At 43.4% G+C, this 22,457-nt stretch overlaps 1 protein-coding gene across 1 annotated transcript in view; it reads left to right on the top strand.

Moving 5' to 3' along the window:
- The window catches only part of IQANK1 (IQ motif and ankyrin repeat containing 1), a 37,897-nt gene extending 15,589 nt beyond the window's left edge, over positions 1 to 22,308 (top strand). Inside the window, exons 6-13 of the mRNA XM_064267684.1 lie at positions 19,856 to 20,019; positions 20,073 to 20,127; positions 20,865 to 20,957; positions 21,248 to 21,356; positions 21,462 to 21,552; positions 21,624 to 21,758; positions 21,831 to 21,909; positions 21,955 to 22,308. Coding sequence (XP_064123754.1) covers positions 19,856 to 20,019; positions 20,073 to 20,127; positions 20,865 to 20,957; positions 21,248 to 21,356; positions 21,462 to 21,552; positions 21,624 to 21,758; positions 21,831 to 21,909; positions 21,955 to 22,149 — 921 coding nt within the window. The 3' untranslated portion in view covers positions 22,150 to 22,308. The remainder of the gene's footprint in view (positions 1 to 19,855; positions 20,020 to 20,072; positions 20,128 to 20,864; positions 20,958 to 21,247; positions 21,357 to 21,461; positions 21,553 to 21,623; positions 21,759 to 21,830; positions 21,910 to 21,954) is intronic.
- The last annotated feature ends 149 nt before the right edge of the window (positions 22,309 to 22,457 follow it).

The raw sequence follows: 22,457 nt of genomic DNA on the forward strand, positions 1-22,457 counted from the left end.
TCATTAACATAACTGCAGCTAATCCCATTTTATCAATATCATAGAGATAGGATTTACAACACACAGGAAAATCACATCAGATGACAAAATGGTGGACAATCACACAATACCAGGAATCATGGCCTAGCTAAGCTGACACACATACTTGGGGGACACAATTCAATCCATAACAGTGGTGTTTAGGAAAATACCTCGCAGAGGGAAGGCACAGTTGGCAAACAAATGTAAAAGGTGCACGCTACTTGTGTAAAAATACACTACTCTCTAAACTTTCAGTGTTTTCAAATAATAATTTGAATTAACTGATTTTTTTTAAACATTAAGTTACAGAAAAATAAACTCTCAACTTAAAAAAATATATGGATCTACTTTTAAATGCTATGCTTGTTTGTTTTTTGCAGTTTATACTATGCAAAGAATCAACTCCAAGTTAAATAGCTTTTATGGTAATCAAATGGAAACTTCTCCCAAATAAAAGTATCCTAAAGTCAAATTTGTAGTTGTTGCTATAGTGACAAGCAAGAACTTATAAACCAACACATTAGACACATTACATTAGTGTCTGAATTTTTAGAGTGTTTCGTCAGAATGAAAAAGCTTTATTCCATTCAGTATGAGCCCATTTTTCTCCCTCTCCTGATGTCCCTTTTATGCTTATTTAAAGCTCCCTTTTATTTTATTTTATTTTTTTTATTAACTTTTATTGAGCTTCAAGTGAACGTTTACAAATCAAGTCAGACTGTCACATATAAGTTTATATACACCTTACTCCGTACTCCCACTTGCTCTCCCCCTAATGAGTCAGCCCTTCCAGTCTCTCCTTTCGTGACAATTTTGCCAGCTTCCAACTCTCTCTGTCCTCCCATCCCCCCTCCAGACAGGAGATGCCAACACAGTCTCAAGTGTCCACCTGATACAAATAGCTCACTCTTCATCAGCATCTCCTACCCACTGTCCAGTCCCTTTCATGTCTGATGAGTTGTCTTCGGGAATGGTTCCTGTCCTGGGCCAACAGAAGGTTTGGGGACCATGACCGCCGGGATTCCTCTAGTCTCAGTCAGACCATTAAGTATGGTCTTTTTGTGAGAATTTGGGGTCTGCGTCCCACTGATCTCCTGCTCCCTCAGGGGTTCTCTGTTGTGCTCCCTGTCAGGGCAGTCATCGGTTGTGGCCGGGCACCAACTAGTTCTTCTGGTCTCAGAATGATGTAGGTCTCTGGTTCATGTGGCCCTTTCTGTCTCTTGGGCTCTTAGTTATCGTGTGACCTTGGTGTTCTTCATTCTCCTTTGCTCCAGGTGGGTTGAGACCAATTGATGCATCTTAGATGGCCGCTTGTTAGCATTTAAGACCCCAGACGCCACATTTCAAAGTGGGATGCAGAATGTTTTCATAATAGAATTGTTTTGCCAATTGACTTAGAAGTCCCCTTAAACCATGGTCCCCAAACCCCCGCCCTTGCTCCGCTGACCTTTGAAGCATTCAGTTTATCCCACAAACTTCTTTGCTTTTGGTCCAGTCCAGTTGAGCTGACCTTCCATGTATTGAGTATTGTCCTTCCCTTCACCTAAAGCAGTTCTTATCTGCTAACTAATCAGTAAAAAACTCTCTCCCACCCTCCCTCCCTCCCCGCCTCGTAACCACAAAAGTATGTGTTCTTCTCAGTTTATACTATTTCTCAAGATCTTATAATAGTGGTCTTATACAATATTTGTCCTTTTGCCTCTGACTAATTTCGCTCAGCATAATGCCTTCCAGGTTCCTTCATGTTATGAAATGTTTCACAGATTCGTCACTGTTCTTTATTGATGCGTAGTATTCCATTGTGTGAATATACCACAATTTATTTATCCATTCATCTGTTGATGGACACCTTGGTTGCTTCCAGCTTTTTGCTATTGTAAACAGAGCTGCAATAAACATGGGCGTGCATATATCTGTTTGTGTGAAGGCTCTTATTTCTCTAGGGTATATTCCGAGGAGTGGGATTTCTGGGTTGTATGGTAGTTCTATTTCTAACTGTTTAAGATAACGCCCGAAAGATTTCCAAAGTGGTTGGACCATTTTACATTCCCACCAGCAGTGTATAAGAGTTCCAATCTCTCCGCAGCCTCTCCAACATTTATTATTTTGTGTTTTTTGGATTAATGCCAGCCTTGTTGGAGTGAGATGGAATTTCATCGTAGTTTTAATTTGCATTTCTCTAATGGCTAATGATTGAGAGAGCATTTTCTCATGTATCTGTTAGCTGCCTGAATATCTTCTTTAGTGAAGTGCATGTTCATATCCTTTGCCCACTTCTTGATTGGGTTGTTTGTCTTTTTGTGGTTGAGTTTTGACAGAATCATATAGATTTTAGAGATCAGGTGCTGGTCGGAGATGTCATAGCTGAAAATTCTTTCCCAGTCCGTAGGTGGTCTTTTTACTCTTTTGGTGAAGTCTTTAGATGAGCATAGGTGTTTGATTTTTAGGAGCTCCCAGTTATCTGGTTTCTCTTCGTCATTTTTGGTAATGTTTTGTATTCTGTTTATGCCTTGTATTAGGGCTCCTAAGGTTGTCCCTATTTTTTCTTCCATGATCTTTATCGTTTTAGTCTTTATGTTTAAAAGGTCTTTGATCTACTTGGAGTTAGTTTTTGTGCATGGTGTGAGGTATGGGTCCTGTTTCATTTTTTTGCAAATGGATATCCAGTTATGCCAGCACCATTTGTTAAAAAGACTATCTTTTCCCCAATTAACTGACACTGGGCCTTTGTCAAATATCAGCTGCGTATATGTGGATGGATTTATATCTGGGTTCTCAATTCTGTTCCATTGGTCTATGTGTCTGTTGTTGTACCAGCACCAGGCTGTTTTGACTACTGTGGCTCTATAATAGGTTCTGAAATCAGGTAGAGTGAGGCCTCCCACTTTCTTCTTCTTTTTCAGTAATGCTTTGCTTATCCGAGGCTTCTTTCCCTTCCATATGAAGTTGGTGATTTGTTTCTCTATCACATTAAAAAATGATATCGGAATTTGGATCGGAAGTGCATTGTATGTATAGATAGCTTTTGGTAGAATAGACATTTTTACTATGTTAAGTCTTCCTATCCATGAGCAAGGCATGTTTTTCCACTTAAGTATGTCCTTTTTAATTTCTTGCAGTAGTACTTTGTAGTTTTCTTTGTATAGGTCTTTTACATCTTTGGTAAGATTTATTCCTAAGTATTTTATCTTCTTGGGGGCTACTGTGAATGGTATTGATTTGGTGATTTCCTCTTTGGTGTTCTTTTTGTTGATGTAGAGGAATCCAAGTGATTTTTGTATATTTATCTTATAACCTGAGACTCTGCCAAACTCTTCTATTAGTTTCAGTAGTTTTCTGGAGGATTCCTTAGGGTTTTCTGTGTATAAGATCATGTCATCTGCAAATAGAGATTATTTTACTTCCTTCTTGCCAATCCGGATGCCCTTTATTTCTTTGTCTAGCCTAATTGCTCTGGCTAGGACCTCTAGCACAATGTTGAATAAGAGTGGTGATAAAGGGCATCCTTGTCTGGTTCCCGTTCTCAAGGGAAGTGCTTTCAGGCTCTCTCCATTTAGAGTGATGTTGGCTGTTGGCTTTGTATAGATGCCCTTTATTATGTTGAGGAATTTTCCTTCAATTCCTATTTTGGTGAGAGTTTTTATCATAAATGGGTGTTGGACTTTGTCAAATGACTTTTCTGCATCAATTGATAAGATCATGTGGTTTTTGTCTTTTGTTTTATTTAAATGGTGGATTACATTAATGGTTTTTCTAATATTAAACCAGCCTTGCATACCTGGTATAAATCCCACTTGGTCATGATGGATTAATTTTTTGATATGTTGTTGAATTCTATTGGCTAGAATTTTGTTGAGGATTTTTGCATCTATGTTCATGAGGGATATAGGTCTGTAATTTTCTTTTTTTGTGATGTCTTTACCTGGTTTTGGTATCAGGGAGATGGTGGCTTCACAGAATGAGTTAGGTAGTATTCCGTCATTTTCTATGCTTTGAAATACCTTCAGTAGTAGTGGTGTTAACTCTTCTCTGAAAGTTTGGTAGAGCTCTGCAGTGAAGCCGTCCGGGCCAGGGCTTTTTTTTGTTGGGAGTTTTTTGATTACCGCTTCAATCTCTTTTTTTTGTTATGGGTCTATTTAGTTGTTCTACTTCTGATTGTGTTAGTTTAGGTAGGTAGTGTTTTTCCAGGAATTCATCCATTTCTTCTAGGTTTGCAAATTTGTCAGAGTACAATATTTTGTAATATTCTGATATGATTCTTTTAATTTCAGTTGGGTCTGTTGTGATGTGGCCCATCTCGTTTCTTATTCGAGTTATTTGTTTCCTTTCCTGTATTTCTTTAGTCAGTCTGGCCAATGGTTTATCAATTTTGTTAATTTTTTCAAAGAACCATCTTTTGGCTTTGTTAATTCTTTCAATTGTTTTTCTGTTCTCTAATTCATTTAGTTCAGCCCTAATTTTTATTATTTGTTTTCTTCTGGTGCCTGATGGATTCTTTCGTTGCTCACTTTCTATTTGTTCAAGTTGTAGGGACAGTTCTCTGATTTTGGCTCTTTCTTCTTTTTGTATGTGTGCATTTATCGATATAAATTGGCCTCTGAGCACTGCTTTTGCTGTGTCCCAGAGGTTTTGATAGGAAGTATTTTCATTCTCGTTGCATTCTATGAATTTCTTTATTCCCTCCTTAATGTCTTCTATAACCCAGTCTTTTTTCAGCAGGGTATTGTTCAGTTTCCAAGTATTTGATTTCTTTTCCCTAATTTTTCTGTTATTGATTTCCACTTTTATGGCCTTGTGGTCTGAGAAGATGCTTTGTAATATTTCGATGTTTTGAATTCTGCAAAGGTTTGTTTTATGACCTAATATGTGGTCTATTCTAGAGAATGTTCCATGTGCGCTAGAAAAAAAAAGTATACTTTGCAGCAGTTGGGTGGAGAGTTCTGTATAAGTCAATGAGGTCAAGTTGGTTGATTGTTGTAATTAGGTCTTCCATGTCTCTATTGAGCTTCTTACTGGATGTCCTGTCCTTCTCCGAAAGTGGTGTGCTGAAGTCTCCTACTATAACTGTGGAGGTGTCTGTCTCACTTTTCAGTTCTGTTAAAATTTGATTTATGTATCTTGCAGCCCTGTCATTGGGTGCATAAATATTTAATATGGTTACATCTTCCTGGTCAATTGTCCGTTTTATCATTATGTAGTGTCCTTCTTTATCCTTTGTGGTGGATTTAAGTTTAAAGTCTATTTTGTCAGAAATTAATATTGCTACTCCTCTTCTTTTTTGCTTATTGTTTGCTTGATATATTTTTTCCATCCTTTGAGTTTTAGTTTGTTTGTGTCTCTAAGTCTAAGGTGTGTCTCTTGTAGGCAGCATATAGACGGATCGTGTTTCTTTATCCAGTCTGGGACTCTCTGTCTCTTTATTGGTGCATTTAGTCCATTTACATTCAGCATAATTATAGACAAATAAGTGTTTAGTGTTGTCGTTTTGATGCCTTTTTATGTGTGTTGTTGACAATTTCATTTTTCCACTTACTTTTTGTGTTGAGACGTTTTTCTTTGTAAATTGTGTGATCCTCATTTTCATAGTATTTGACTTTATGTTTGCTGAGTCATCAGGTTTTTCTTGGTTTTTATTTTGAGTTATGGAGTTGTTATACCTCTTTGTGGTTACCTTAATATTTTACAAGTTCAATACGGTCCATATTTTTTGTTGAGATATTCTAGTCAAATGTTTTCAGAAAATCGGCAAAGTAAAAATTTATCTGAAGTTAGAGGTCTCACCCGTCCAGTTTCTGTTCCTGAGCTGAGGTGGGGACGCAGGGAACTTTGTCCCGAGCAGGAATCACAGTAACCGCCCAAGACTCCTTACCGATCAAATGAGATCAGGGTGCACCTTAAGGGGTATCGGGGTCCCGATACTCACTGCCCGGGTTTCACAGTCAGCTGTCCTGGCGGAGTCGCCAGAATTTGTAACCTAATGCCACTTGGGTTCTTGTCCTGTCTTATTAGCCGATTGAAATAAGAGGGACACTGCTTGCAAGGGAAACAGAAAGTGGCAAGTTTCTTGTCTACGCATACAAGGAGCGCGTGGGGTCTAGTGACCTTAAGGCCACGTGCTCCAAATTTAGTTCTACTGTAGCAAATAAATTTTAATAATTGGAAATAAGTAACATAAAACAAGTAAAATTTATAAAATAAGATTTACATTAGAATTTGGATGTTAACAGAAAAATTTATATTTGAAAACTAGTAAGTTAAAAAAGTTATTTGGAACACGTAATTTTGTTCTTCAGGTTTGAAATAGTAAAAAGAAATAGTACTTACAAGGCAACTGGAAATAATTTCATTCATTTGTCATATGATGTTTGTTGGTGCACCCTTCGAAAATCTCCACGACCGTTTTTTGTCTTGAAATAATACCTAAAAACGTATGCACTCACTTTCCATCTTTTGATGCTGTGTCTTCACAGTTCCTTGACTACCGCTGACACCCAGCAGGGGTGAGAGTGATCACAAAGAGCATAATACAGAGATAAGCGTGTGCTCAATCTGAAGACGTGTGCTCAATCTGAAGACGTGTTTTGGTTCACTTTGCACACGACAGGACAAGATACGTCATGAGTCACATGATTATAGTGCTGCTGGTGTGTTCTTATGTGGTTGACAAAACAGAAGTGTATGTGAGGTTATACCTGATCAGCTCGAAATGAAAAGGAAAATATAATTGTCATTGTACATAAAATTTATGAAATGTACATTTCTTTGTGGAATTATTCAACTCCCATATCTGGAGATACATACATAATTGATGTAACAATAGCATCACTGCTGGACAAGCAAGTGTGTTTTGCAAGTCATAACAACACAGATTTCTTAAAAGAAAGTCAGTCTGAAGGGAAATGGAAGATAAAATACATTTCTATAATTTTTATTTTAAAATTTATTTCCTTGAGGAATTGTTTGATTTCCTTACATAGAGATACATAAATATTCTGATAAAACATAAATGTAATGTTCTGATAAACGTCCTCTGTTGCTTTCTTGGAAGATGAATTTAGAAACACATTCATTGTTGCAAAATATGGAATTTTGCGCCCTCTTAACATGCCTAATACTTTGGTTATTAGCGTATGTAAAGTACAGGCACATCCCAGAGATATTGCGGGTTCAGTTCCAGACCACCACAATAAAGCGAATATCACAGTAAAGCAAGTCGCATGAATTTTTTGGTTTCCCAGTACATATAAAAGTTATGCTTACACCATACTGTAGTCAGTCAGAAACCCTGGTGGTGCAGTGGTTTAGAGTTTGGCTGTTAACCTAAAGGTCAGCAGTTCAAATCCACCAGCCTTTCCTTGGAAACCCTATGAGGCGGATCTACTCTGTCCTATAGGGTCGCTATGAGTTGGAATTAACTCGACAGCAATGGGTTGGGTCATCAGTCGGTAGTCTATTAAGTGTGCAATGGCATTAAGTCTAATTATATATATATATATATATATATATATATATATATATATATATATATATATATACAGAAACCCTGACAGTGTAGTGATTAAGTGCTATGGCTAACCAAAGGGTCGTCAGTTCAAATCCACCAGGTGCCCCTTGGAAACTCTATGGGGCAGTCCTACTCTGTCCTATAGGTCACTATGAGTCGGAATCAACTCGACGGGACTGGGTTTTGGTTTTATATATATATATACACACATACATACTTTAATTAAAAATACTTTATTGCTTTAAAAAAATGCTGGCCATCATCTGAGCCTTCAGTGAGTTGTAATCTTTTTGCTGTTGGAGGGTCTTGATTCAATGTTGATGGCTGCTGGCCGAGCAGGGTGGTGTTTGCTGAAGGTTGGAGTGGCTGTGGGAATTTCTTAAAATAAGACAGTAGTGAAGTTTGTCACATGTATTGACTCTTCCTTTCACAAAAGATTTCTCTGTAGCATTCGATGCTGTTTGATAGCATTTTACCCACAGTAAGTACTTCTTTCAAAATTGGAGTAAATCCTCTCAAACCCTGCTGCTGCTTTATCAACTAAAAAAAACTAAGTTTATGTAAATTCTTCATCTTTTGTTGTCATTTCAACAGTGTTCACGGCATCTTCACAAGAGTAGAGTCCATCTCAAGAAGACCCTTTCTTTGCTCATCCATAAGAAGCCACTCCCCATCCAGTGATGTTTTACCGTGAGATTGTACCAATTCAGTCACATCGTCAGGCTCCACTTCTAATTTTCTTGCTCTTCCTTTTCCCACCACATCAGCAATTACTTCCTCCGCTAAAGTCCTGAACCCCTCAGGCATCCATGAGGGTCGGAATCAACTTCTTTCAAACTCGTTAATGCTGATATTCTGACCTCCTCCCACGAATCACAAATTTTCTTCATGGCATCTAGAATGAAGAATCCTTTCCAGAAGGTTTTAAATTTACTTTGCCGAGACCCATCAGAGCAATCACCACGTATGGCAGCTAGGGCCTTATGAAATGCGTTTCTTAAATAATAAGACTTGAAAGCTGAAATTACTCCTTGATCCATGGGCTGCAGAATGGATGTTGTGTTAGAAAAAAACCAAACCAAACCTGTTGCTGCTCAGTCGATTCTGACTCGCAGTGACCCTGTAGAGCAGAGTGGAACTGCTCCTTAAGTTTCCAAGGCGTGCCTGCTGGATTTGAACTGCTGACCTCTTGGTTAGCAGCGGTAACACTTAACCACTACGCCACCACGGCTTCCAAAGAAAGTGTGTTGTTAGCATGCATAAAAACAACATTAATTTCTCCTTGTACGTCTCATCAAAACTTTTGGGTGACCAGGTGCATTGTCAGTGAGCAGTAATATTTTGAAAGGAATCTTTTTTCTGAGCAGTAGGTCCTAACGATGGGCTTAAAATATTCCGTGAGCCATGTCGTAAACAGATGTGCCATCATTCAGGCTTCGTTGCTCCATTTATAGAGCACAGGCAGCGTTGTTGCTATTGGTAGGTGTCATCGAGTTGGCTCTGACTCTTGGCAACCTTGTGTACTACAGAACAGAACACTGCGCCGTCCTCATGATCGTTGTTAGGCTTGAGCCCACTGCTGGAGCCACTGTGTCAGTCCATCTCGTTGAAGGCCTTCCTCTTTTCCGCTGACCCTCTACTTTACCAAGCATGATGTCCTTCTCCAGGGGCTGGTCCCTCCTGATAACATGTTCAAAGACTGTGAGACGAAGTCTCGCCATCCTCGCTTCTAAGGAGCATTCTGGCTGTACGTCTTCCAAGACAGATTTGTTCATTCTTTTGACGGTCCATGGTATATTCAATATTCTTTACCAACACCATAATTCAAAGGCATCAATTCTTCAGTCTTCCTTATTCACTGTCCAGCTTTTGCATGCGTATAAGGCGATTGAAAACACCATGGCTTGGGTCAGGCACATCTTAGTCCTCAAAGTGACGTCTTTGCTTTTTAACGCTTTAATGAGGTCTTTTGTAGCAAATTTGCCTAAAACAATGTGTCATTTGATTTCTTGACTGCTGCTTCCTTGAGTGTTATTGTGGATCCGAGTAAAATGAAATCCTTGACAACTTCCATCTTTTCTCTGTTTATCATGATGTTGCTTATTGGTCCAAGTGTGAGGATTTTTGTTTTCTTTATGTTGAGGTGTGATCCATTTTGAAGGCTGTGGTCTTTGATTTTCATCAGTGCCTTAGTTATCTAGTGCTGGTATAACAGAAATACCACAAGTGGATGGCTTTATAACAAAGAGAAATTTATTTCTTCACAGTAAAGTAGGCTAAAAGTCCAAATTCGAGGTGTCACCTCCAGGGGAAGTCTTTCTCCGTTGGCCTTCTCATCAATCTTCCCCTGGACTAGGAGGCTGTCTGTGTAGGAACCCAGGGTCCAAAGGATTCGCTCTGCTCCCAGCACTGCTTTCTTGGTGGTATGAAGCCCCCAACTCTCTGCTTGCTTCCCTTTCCTTTTATCTCTTGTAAGATAAAAGGTGGTGCAGGCCACACCCCAGGGAAACTCCCTTTACATTGGATCAGGGCTGTGACCTTAGTAAGGGTGTTACAATCCCACCCTAATCCTCTTTAACATAAAATAACAATTACAAAATGGAGGACAACCACACAATATTGAGAATCATGGCCCAGCCAAATTGATACACACATTTTTTGGGGGACATAATTCAATCCATGACAATCATTAAGTGCAAGTCCTCTTCACTTTCAGCAAGCAAAGTTGTGTCATCTGCATAATGCAGGTTGTTAATGAGTCTTCCTCCAATCCAGATGCCGCGTTCTTCTTCACATAGTTCAGCCTCTCAGATTATTTGCTCAGCAAACAGATTGAATAAGTATGGTGAAAGGATACAACCCTGACGCACACCTTTCCTGATTTTAAACCATGCAGTATCCCCTTGTTCTGTTCGAACGACTGCCTCTTGTCTATGTACAGGTTCCTCATGAGCACAATTAAGTGTTTGGGAATTCCCATTTTTTGCAATGTTATCCATAATTTGTTATGATTCACACAGTTGAATGCCTTTGCATGGTCAACTTTCTGGTATTCTCTGCTTTCAGCCAGGATCCATCTGACATCAGCAATGATATCCCTGGTTCCATGTCATCTTCTGAATCCAGCCTGAATTTCTGGCAGCTCCCTATCAATGTACTGCTGCAACTGCTTTTGAACGATCTTCAGCAAAATTTTACTTGCATGTGATATTAACAATATTCTTCAATAATTTCCACATTCGGTTGGATCGTGGTGCCCCAAAACAATTACAGTAGTAACATCAAAGACCACTGATCACAGATCAGCATAACATATAATAATAATGAAAAAGTATGAAATATTACAAGAATTACCAAAATGTGACACAGAGACATGGAGTAAGCACACGCTGTTGAAAAAATGGCACTGATAGACTTGCTCAATGCAGGGTTGCCACAAAATTTCAATTTGTAGAAAACGCAGTATCTGTGAAGTGCAATGAAGCAAAGAGCAGTAAGAGGTATGCCTGTAACTTCAAACACTGTCCGCCACAAAAGACAATAAAAAGTGAAACTCACATGGTACGTGAATTAAAACATTGTGTTAGGTAATTATTAATATTTTCAGACGTTTGTTATGATAGTATTATATTAAATTATTACCCATGTTACAAAAAAAAAACCAAACTTGTTGCCGTTGAGCTGATTCCGACTCACAGCAACCTTACAGGACAGAGTAGAACTGCCCCGTAGGGTTTCCAAGGAGTGCCTCTTGGATTCGAACTGCCGACCTTTTTTGGTTAACAGGTGTAGCTTTTTAACCACTACGCCACCATGTTAGTAGTATATTAAATGTATGTTAGATTGTGTCCGTATGTATGCCAAACATATTTTAAAGTTAAAGTTATGAATATTACTGTTTACAAAACTTAGGAGATAACTCTGTACGTAAATGTTCCGCAGTTAAAGAGTAACCAATTGAATTCACTGCAGCGGTTGACTTATGTGAGTTCCCTCGCTTTTGTACATCGTGTGGGACTGGAGTTCCCATTGGCTGTTTATCAGGACATGCTCAAGAGCACGCCCTTGTGTTTGTATCACGGCCAAGAGCATTGCTGGCCCTCCTGGCTGGAGTTACTCAGTCAGCAGATGTGGATGTTCGAGACAGTTCTCTCAAAACGGATCAGGGATGTTATCTATTAACGTAATAGGTTTGTCCACTCCTGCTAAATAGCACATTGTAGTTGCCTTGCACCACATTTTTAGCAACACTTACATGGCCAGGATTTTTTTTCGTTATTTTAAAAATTTTGGTAAAATATATATAAAAATGCTGCTGTTTTGACCTTTTTTCCGTGAACGATCCAGTGACATTGATTACGTTCATCGTGTGGTGGAACCATCGCCGCTGTCCACTTTCAGATGTGTCTATCGCCCTTCACAGACACTAGGTGCCCCTTGAACAATGACTTAACCTTTCCTCTTCTGTCCCACCCCTGAAACTTGGGTCTCTATACATTTACCTATTGTAGATGTTCCATGTAAGTGGTATCATGCAATATTTGTCCTTTTGTGCCTGGCTTCTTTCACTCAGAAAGATGTTTTCAAGGTTCACCCATGTCGTAGCATGTGTCAGGACTTCATTCCTTTTCATGGTTAAATAATATCCCATTGTATGGATAATATACCACACTTAGTGTATCCATTCATCTGTTGACGGACATTTGAGTTGTTTCTACCTCTTGGTTATTATAAATAATGCTGCTATAAATATTTATGTACAAGTCTTTGTGCCAAAGTATGTTTTCATTTCTCTTGGGTATATACCTAGGGATGGAATTACTGGGTCATGTGGTAACTCTATGTTTAACTTTTTGAGAAAGTCAGTGTTTTTTTAATGAAGACTTTATGGTTAATGTGTAGTGGTATATGATTCTGGTTTTAATTTGCATTTCCATGTTAATTTATGAAGGTGAGAATTCTGGCTTATGTTTATTGGTCATTTAGATATCTTCTTTTAAAAAGTGCCTGTTCAAATTTAGTGACCACTCTTCTCTTGGGTTGTCTGATTTTTCTTTTTCCTTATTGATTTGTAAGAGGTTTTTTTTTTCCCTATGTTCTAGATCAAGGCCTTTACCAGTTACATGTATTACCGATATCTTCTATTTATTTTGCCTTTTCACCTTTTTTTCCTTTTTTTGTTTTATTGTACTTTAGATGAAGGTTTACAAAACAAACTAGTTTCTCATCAAACAGTTAGTACACACATTGTTGTATGACATTGGTTAACAACCCCATGACATGTCAACACTCTCCTTTCTCAACCCTGGGTTCCCTATTACCAGCTCTCCTGTTCCCTCCTGCCTTCCAGTCCCTGCCCCAGGGCTGGTGCGCCCCTCTAGTCTTGTTTTGTTCCATGGGCCTGTTCAATCTTTGGCTGAAGGGTGAACCTCAGGAATGACCTCATTACTGAGCTGAAATGGTGTCCAGGGGCCATACTCTCAGGGTTTCTCCAATCTCTGTCAGGCCAGCAAGTCTGGTCTTTCTTTTTGAATTAGAATTTTGTTCTACATTTTTCTCCAGCTCTGTCTGGGACCCTCTATTGTGATCTCTGTCAGAGTATTCAGTGGTGGTAGCCAGGCACCATCCAGTTGTACTGGACTCAGTCTGGTGGAGGCTATGGTAGATGTGGTCCATTAGTCCTTTGGACTTATCTTTCTTTTTTTTTTTTTAATTTACACAAATTTTATTTCTTAGACTATTTGCAGTTTGTGTCCAATGACAAAATTTTAATATAACTTGGGATAGTTAACACGAAACACACACACACCCCAAATTAATCTTACCTTATTCAAGGGCTGCATTCCTTACACGTTGCATGTAAACTGATTATACTTAAATAATACCTTAAATAAGGCAATTTGTTATTTAAAGAAATATTAAATATTTAGTAAAAATAGGAAATCACTGTGAAATTTATAATTTTTTTTCTCTTTGGTAAATATGAATATTACTATCTTGAAGAGAGTCCACCTATATACTCATTTGGAAATAAACTTGATAAGAAATATAGAAAGAGCAATAATATCCATATAAAATTGTCAATTAGGTTGTCAGATGCCAGACACTGTCTGCCAGAAACTTCAGGGCAAAGTCTGTCACACATTATCTTTCCCTTGTATCTTTAGTTTTCGTCATTCTTCCTTGCTCCCAAAGCGGTGAGACCAGTAGAGTATACTAGATGGCCACTCACAGGCTTTTAAGACCCAGATGCTACTCATCAAAGTAAAATGTAGAACATTTTCTTTATTAACTATGTTACGCCAGTTGAGCTAGATGTTCCCTGAGACCATGGTCCCCACAGCCCTCAGCCCAGCAATTTGGTCAGTCAGGGAGTTTGGATGTGTCTGTGGAGCTACCATGATCTTGCCTGGACAGGTCCTGCTGGCTTCCCTAGTATTGTCTTCTGTCTTACCTTTCACCAGGGTTACCACTTAATCTATTGTCTATTAAGTGTTTTTCGATCCCCACCCCTCCTCTCCCTCATAACCATCAAAGATTGTTTCTTTTTGTATGTAAACCTTTTCATGGGTTTTTACATTGGTGGTCTCATACAATATTTGTCCTTTTGTGATTGACTGATTTCACTCAGCATAATGCCCTCCAGATTCCTCCAAGTTATGAGATGCTTCACAGATTCATCGTTGTGCTTTATCGTTGGGTAATACTCCATTGTGTGCATGTACCACGGTTTGTTCATCCATTCATCTGTTGGTGGGCACCTAGGTAGTTTCCATCTTTTTGCTATTGTGAACAATGCTGCAGTGAACACAGGTGTACATATATCTATTCGTGTGACAACTCTAATTTCTCTAGGATATATTCCTAGGAGTAGGATTGCTGGGTCATATGGTATTTCTATTTCTAGCTTTCTAAGGAAGCGCCATATCATTTTCCAAAATGGTTGTATAATTTTGCATTCCCACCAGCAGTGCCTAAGAGTTCCAATCTCCCTACAGCCTCTCCAACATTTGTTATTTTCTGTTTTTATTGATGCATGCCAGTAATGCTGGAGTGAGATGGTATCTCATTGTGATTTTGATTTGCATTTCTCTGATGGCTAGAGATCATGAGCATTTCCTCATGTGTCTGTTGGCCACTTGAATGTCTTCTTTGGTGAAGTGCCTGTTCATTTCCTTTGCCCATTTTTTAATTGGATTGTTTGTCTTTTTGTTGTAGAGGTGTTGGATTTTCTTGTAGATTTTTGAGATTAGAACTTTGTCTGATTTGTAATAGCTGAAATTTTTTTCCCAGTCTGTAGGTTCTCTTTTTATGGTTTTGGTGAAGTCTTTTGATGAGCGTAAGTGTTTAATTTTTAGAAGATCCCTCCCAGTTATCTAGCTTATCCTCTGGAGCTCGTGTGTTGTTGGTCGTGATTTGTATTCTGTTAATGCTGTGTCTTAGGGCCTTTACCATTGATCCTATTTTTACTTCGGTGAAATTCATAGTTTTTGGCTTTATGTTTAGGTCTTTGATCCATTTTGAGTTAGTTTTTGTATATGGTGTGAGGTATGGGCACTGTTTCGTTTTTTCACAGATGTACATCCAGTTTTGCCAGCACCATTTGTTAAAAAGACTATCTTTTCCCCATTTGATGGACTTTGGGCTGTTGTCGAAGATCAGATGACCATAAGTGGATAGATTTACATCTGGGTTTTCAATTCTGTCCCATTGGTCAATGTATCTGTCATTGTACCAGTACCAGTCTGTTTTGACTACCGTAGCTGTATAGTAGGTTCTGAGGTCAGGTAGTGTGAGTCCTCCTACTTTATTTTTCTTCTTCAATAGTGCTTTACTTATCTGGGGCCTCTTCCCTTTCCATCTCTTTAAAGAAAGTTGTTGGTACTTGGATCAGTGTTGTACTGTATTTGTAAATCGCTTTGGGTAGAATTGTCATTTTCACAATGTTGAGTCTACCTATCCATGAGCATGGTATGTTTTTCCATTTATGTAGATCTCTTGCAGTAGTGTTTTGTAGTTTTCTTTGTATAGGTCTTTTGCATCCCTGGTTAGATTTATTCCCAAGTATTTTATTTTTTTAGGGGCTATTATAAATGGTATTGTTTTCCTGATTTCCTTTTCCTCGTTCTCTTTATTGGTGTATAGGAATCCAACTGATTTTTGTGTGTTTATCTTGTATCCTGCTAATCTACTGAATCTGTTAGTTCCAGTAGTTTTCTCATGGAGTCTTTTGGATTTTCTACATATATCAACTGCAAATAAGTTCAGTTTAACTTCTTCATTACTAATTTGGATGCCCTTTATTTCTGTTTCTTGCCTTATTGCTCTAGCTAAGACTTCCAACACAATGTTAAATAGGAGTGGTGATAAAGGGCATCCTTGTCTTGTTCCTGTCCTCAAGGGGGATGTTTTCAGCCTCTCCCCATTGAGAATGATGTTGGCTGTCAGTTTTGCATAGATGTCCTTTATTATGTTGAGAAATTTCCCTCCTATACCTACTTTGTTGAGAGTTTTTAAAATCAGGAATGGGTGTTGGACTTTGTCAAATGCCTTTTCTGTGTTGATTGAGATGATCATGTGATTCTTTTCTTTCCTTTTATTTATGTGGTGGATTACGTTGATTGATTTTCTAATGTTGAACCATCTTTGCATACCTGGTATGAATCCTACTTGGTCATGGTGTATTATTTTTTTGATATGATGCTGAATTCTGTTGGCTAGAGTTTTGTTGAGAATTTTTGCATCTATATTCATGAGAGATATTGGTCTGTAATTTTTTTTTTTTTGTGGTGTCTACACCTGGTTTTGGTATCAGGGTTATGCTGGCTTCACAGAATGAATTCAGAAGTATTGTTTCCTTTTCTATGCTCTGAAATAGTTTGAGTAGTACTGGTGTAAGCTCTCCTCTGAATGCTGTTTGATTTCTTGACTGCTGCTTCCATGGGTATTGATTGTGGAGCCAAGTAAAATGAAATTCTTGACAACTTCAATCTTTTCTCCATTTATCATGATGTTGCTCATTGGTCCAGTTGTGAGGATTTTTGTTTTATGTTGAGGTGTAATCCATACTGAAGGCTGTAATCTTTGATCTTCATCAGTAAGTGCTTCAATTCCTCCTCACTTTCAGCAAGCGAAGTTGTGTCATCTGCATATCACAGGTTGTTAATTAGTCTTCATCCAATTCTGATGCCCCATTCTTCTTCATATAGTCCAGCTTCTGGGATTATTTCCCCAGCACACAGACTGAATAAGTATAGTGAAAAGACACAACCCTGACACACACCTTTCCTGATTTTAAGCCGTGCAGTACCCCTTGGTCTGTTTGAACAACTGCCTTTTGCTCTATGTACATGTTCTGTATAGCACAGTTAAGTGTTTTGATTCCTATTCTTCACAATGTTATCCATAATTTGTTATGATCCACACAGTTGAATGCCTTTGCATAATCAATAAAACACAGGTAAACATGTTTTGGGGTATACTCTGCTTTCAACCAGGATCCATCTGACATCAGCAATGATATCCCTCATTCCATGTCCTCTTCTGAATCTGGCTTGAATTTCTGGCAGTTCCATGTCAATTTATTGCTGCAACCATTTTTTAATTTTCTTCACCAAAATTTTACTTGCATCTGATATTAATGATATTGTTTGATAATTTCCACATTCTGTTGGATCGCACCAGTCTTTTACTCTCCTATATTTTCCATCCTTTTGTCTCTCTTGTCTATTTATGTTGAAACTTTTTTCTAATCCATCTTCCAGTTCAGCAATTCTCTCTTCAGCTTTATCTAATCCACTGTTAAATCTATGCACTTTGTTCTTAATTTTGGTTAATTTATTTTTCATTTCCAGAATTCTATTTGGCTTTTTTTCTTTTTAATACATCCTAGCTCTCTGCCAGAATTCTCAATCTAGTCTTGTATTTCTTTGAACAAAGTGTAGTTATTTTAAAGTTTATAGCTGATAACTGCACTTTCTGGATCCCTTGTGGGATCTATTTCTGTCATTTCGTAGTTTCTGTTGTTTTTCATTTATATTATCTTTTTTTTTTTCCTGTTCATGTTTTATTTGCAGAAATAACTTCAGTCCTAGGAAAATATTATTTTCCTTCACTGAGGTTCTTTTGCCATTCACTTGGGGGCACTAGCAGTCTGATATCACCCCACCAATTTTAGGAGTTGAGATGATTTGAAGAGCTGCAATCCTTGTGAGAGTACATCTAATTCTTGGGTCACCCTTACTCTGAGGGTGCAGTCCTTTGGGCCCCAGTCCAAAAAAAAAAGCAAGGGTAAAATTCATATGCTCATGAATTCATATTATGAATTAATTCAGTCATCCATTTATGTTTTTATTTCTCTGTTCATTTATCCGTGAATCCACCCCCATGTTCATCTATCCAATCCCTGTACATTTCCCCTGTCAATACAGATGATGTGAATCCATTCATTCACTCATTAATTCAGTCATGGGCTAATATATCTGTACTAGGCACTGTTCTAGGTGCTTGGGGCACATTTTTGAAAAACACAAAGCCCCAGCCATCACAGGGTTCATGCTCACCCTGTACTGGGAGGAGATGGACAATCAATCAATAAGTGCTATGGAGAATGGCGGCTAACGAAAAGGTTGACAGTCCGAATCCATCAGCTACTCCTTGGAAGCCCTATGGGGTGGTTCTACCTGGTCCTATAGGGCTGCTATGAGTCAGAATTGACTATCGGCAATGGGTTTGGGTTTTTACGGAGAATGGAAAAAACAGCAGGCAAAGGGGATGAGGCTACTGGGTTGGGCAAGGCTGGGGTTGTGATTATAAGAAAAGTCGAAGGCAAGGTAAAACGTGAAGGAGATGAAGGTGTGAGCACTGTGATTGGCGGGCTTCCAGGCAGAGTGAGCATGCGTGCATGCTTGAGGAAGAGGAAGGAGGCCTGTGTGGTGGCAGGGGAGGGGAATGGGAGTCACAGGGATGTACTGGCCAAAGCCCTCATTTACAGCATGTCAGTTTCACTCTGCCAGACCCAGGGACTGGCTGACCTTAGTCTGAAGCCCAAAGCCTTCATGACACCTGCTGCTGGTCTCCTTCCCTGTCTCCTGCACCCACAGATGATGCTCAAGTCAGCATACGGTAACTGAGGCTTCGTGGGCCAGGAGGTCACATTGGGCACCATATTGCTTCTGTCATCCAACTTGTTACATCTGTCTGTCTGCTCTTTTCTCCATTTTCCTTCCTGCCCATCCACAGAATTCTTCCCCTCTCTGCCCACACTTGGGCCCCCTTGGGGTCTCTCTGCTCCACAGCTTGGCCTGTCAAGGGATTTCCCTGGAAGGTGTGCAGGTGACCTTGCTTCTCTCCACCTTTTTCTGTACTCATCCTCCACACGTCATCACTACTGTCACCCTTGCCCCACAGACTCACCTATCCTTCTGTCCCTTCACTGTCTCTCCCCAACCCAGTTCTCCCTCCACCACCCATCAACCGTTTATGTATTTGTACTTTATCGGAGTATCTGTCAATGGCACCCAACTCACATGTCTCTCTCCCTCATCTTCATTCACTTCCCGCCTGACACCACCACCACCATTCACTTACCCATCTGCTGACCAGCCCCTCCGCCTGTCCTTCTGCCTTGTTTTGGCTCCCGTGTTTTACAAGTCCTTCCCTCCACCAGCGTACGTGCAGACCCTGCATCGCTTTCTCCCACGGCTCCGCCCAGTAGTCCATAAAGGCTCCTTTGACCCCATTGTTTGGAAACCCGGTTCCACCAAGAGGGGCCCCCCAGCCCCTTCCACCGCGGGTTAGGGGTTAGTGAGCGTCCAGTCGGTCCCTTGGACAGCAGGGTCCCTGTGGCAGGCCTGTTCTGCTCCGCCCTGCAGTCATCCATTTAACAGCTGAAAATCTGAAAATGCCGAGGATGGCCCACGGAAGGGAGGGGCTAGCCTGTTCTCAGCAGCTGGGAAGTGCTTTTCATATATGCTCTTCATTTACTCAATGCAGCCCTGGGAAGCTCTCACTGCCCCGGAAAAAATGAGGCCCAGAGCGCCTGCTGGGGCGCCAGTGTGAGCCAGAGTGCCCGCGTGAGCTCGGGGCGCCAATGTGAGCGCCGGGCGCGGGTGTGAGCCGAGGCAGCGGACCGAAGCGGGAAGGGAAGCCTCGGAGCCTCCTTATGGCAGTGGGCACCAGCCTGGACTTGGGCAGGGGCTCGGGTCACGGCTCCGGCCCCATCACGACCAGCGAGGGGCGCCGTAACTCCTCCGGCCTGCGCCTTTACCTCCCCGCAGGTCGGGTGTTGCGCGCGGACGCTTCTGAGAGCCCGGTCCATCGCCCCCCTAGGTGGCCTCTCTGGACGCGGTGGTCAGCGTGCTGCAGTCGTGGGACCCGAGCCTCACCGAAGCCATGCTGCGGAACATGGAGGCGGAGCGGCAGCGCCGCGCGCAGGAGGCGCAGCGGCACACGGAGGCGGAGGCTCAGCGGTGCGCGAGGGCGGGCCGGGGCGCGCGGGGCGGTGGCATGGAGCGGCTCTGACTGCCCGCCTCCCCTCCCGCCCCAGCCTTAATTTCAGGGTGCAGCAGCTGACCCAGGAGCAGCAGCAGCGCCACAAGGAGGTGAGGGGCGGCCCGGGACCTGAGCGGGACAGTGGCCGGGGCGAGGAGGCGGAGCCCGGCCTCGCGAGGCGGAGCTGGGTAGGCGGAGCCCGGCCGTGAGGGGCGGGGCCCGGGGCGGGGCTGAGGCAGGAGGCGGGACAGGAGGCGGAGCCCGGCCTCGCGAGGCGGAGCTGGGTAGGCGGAGCCCGGCCGTGAGGGGCGGGGCCGGGGAGGCGGGGCTGAGGCAGGAGGCGGGACAGGAGGCGGAGCCCGGCCTCGCGAGGCGGAGCTGGGTAGGCGGGGCCCGGCCGTGAGGGGCGGGGCCGGGGAGGCGGGGCTGAGGCAGGAGGCGGGACAGGAGGCGGAGCCCGGCCTCGCGAGGCGGAGCTGGGTAGGCGGGGCCCGGCCGTGAGGGGCGGGGCGGGGCGAGGCCGGGAAGGAGCCTGGCAGAGGCTGAGGGGCCAAGGAAGGGCGGGGCAGTGGGGGCGGGGCCGGGCGGCGGGAGGCGCGGCCGAGGCAGAAGGCGGAGCCTGGCCACGGGAGGCGGGGCGGGGGCAGCCGGAGGCGGGGCAGGAGGCGGAGCCCGGCCGCGAGAGGCTGGCTGGGAAGAAGCCGGGGTGCGGGTAGTGGGACCCGGGAGAACGGGGAGGCTGGGCCTGGCGGGTAGGAGCCTGGAGGGCCCGCGGCGGAAGGACTGGCCTTACGGAGGGCGGAGGTGTACCCTGGCCAGCGTCTGCCTTCGCCCCTGGGCGCCCCAGCTGCAGCAGGCCTACTGTGAGCTCAACCGGCGGATCATGGAGCACGACAAGTGTGAGCGGAGGCAGATGGGCAGAGCCGAGCTCACGCTGCAGGTGGGCGACACCTGCATGCGGCAGGGTCGGCTGGAGCTACACTGCCCAACTCATTTTGGCTTCGAACTGTCTTGCGTGCACCCTTCTTTCTGGATACCCCTTCTGGCTCACAGTCAGAGCCTCTCCCTCTCAGGCTGGGGGTTCCTGGGCCTGCCTTCCCTTCCCAAACATCTACCCCCTCCCCAGATGTCCGCACCATGTCCAGTGCGGAAGGAATGAAACGTTCAGAGGGGCTGATCTGCGCAGACGGGGGTGGGAGCGGTGGTAGTCAGCCCCACCTCTCCTGCAAGGCCGTCAAAGACGCAGAGGCCCAAGTGGACAGACTGCGGCGGGAGGCCCAGAAGGCCGAGGAGACGCTGGCTATGGCCAGGCTGGCACTGCGGGAGCAGACCCGAGAGGGTGGGCTAGGGCTGGGGACTGGGGGAGTGGGGCAGGAGAGGCAAGGCCCAAGGAGGGGGGATCGGGGTCCAGCCCTCCATCAGCCCCACCTTGATGTCCCCACAGAGGAAGAGGTTCCTGGGCTGAAGTGCCAGGTGGCTGAGTTGCACGATGTGCTGATAAAAGATGTGGGCGACCGCATCCGCAACGACGGCCGGTCAGTGCTCCGGGACCGGGCGAGGGGCGTGTCGGGCCCAGAAACAGAAGTGACCTAGTGGCTGCCCCTAGGTGGCCTCTTGTCATCGATCCTTCAGGCCAGGCGGCCACTTTCCTGCGCTACCAGGACACTAACTACTTGGACACGATGAACCCAGAGCACCTGCGTCCGGAGAGGATGCGGCTGGCTCTGCTAGGGGCACTCAGGTGAGGCAGGGCAGGGCTGGGGTGCAAGGTGGGGAACGCCCCAGGCGCCCCCTCACCACTCCGCCCCCGCAGGTACGGGAAGCCGCTGGTGTTCGATCTAGGCGCGGTGGACATGTTCCCGGTGGTAGAGCGGCAGCTGGAGGAAGTGCAAGCGGGCCTGGCGCAGGAACTGCTGAGCCGGGCGCTGCTGCAGGAGGAGCGGTACCTGTCGCTGCTGCGCCCTGCCGATGGGCCCGAGTACGGCCCCACCCAGTTCCAGGCGGCGCGCCTGGCTCACTTCCACCTCTTCTTTGTCACCAAGGCGCAGTGGCCGCCGGTGGAACAGCTCCAGGCGCTGCTCCCGGTGCGCGTGCTGCTGCCTACCACGAGCCTCCAGCACCCGCCCCAGTAAAGCGCCTGGCTCCACGTTGCTGCGCCACTCTGCATGTGCCGGGGACCGCGCATGTCCGTGATTGCGGGCGGGCAGAGGGCGCCTGCCCGGTTCAGCCAGGCTGGACTAAGGCTGAACACTGGTTTGCAGGGCACTTGGGGAGTTATGTCTGCAGAGTCCCAAAGCGGTGCAAACGGAGTCTGGAGGTCTGGGTCCACCCAGAGGCGTCTCAGAAAGGCCAAGTAACCTACTTCCCAAAAAATCTGGCACTGAAAAGTGTAGGGACCGCAGTTCTGACACACATGCGGGTGCCATGGTTGTTTCTGGGG

The sequence above is a fragment of the Loxodonta africana genome, chromosome 14 (genome assembly GCF_030014295.1).
Source record: "Loxodonta africana isolate mLoxAfr1 chromosome 14, mLoxAfr1.hap2, whole genome shotgun sequence".
Lineage (NCBI taxonomy): Eukaryota > Metazoa > Chordata > Mammalia > Proboscidea > Elephantidae > Loxodonta > Loxodonta africana.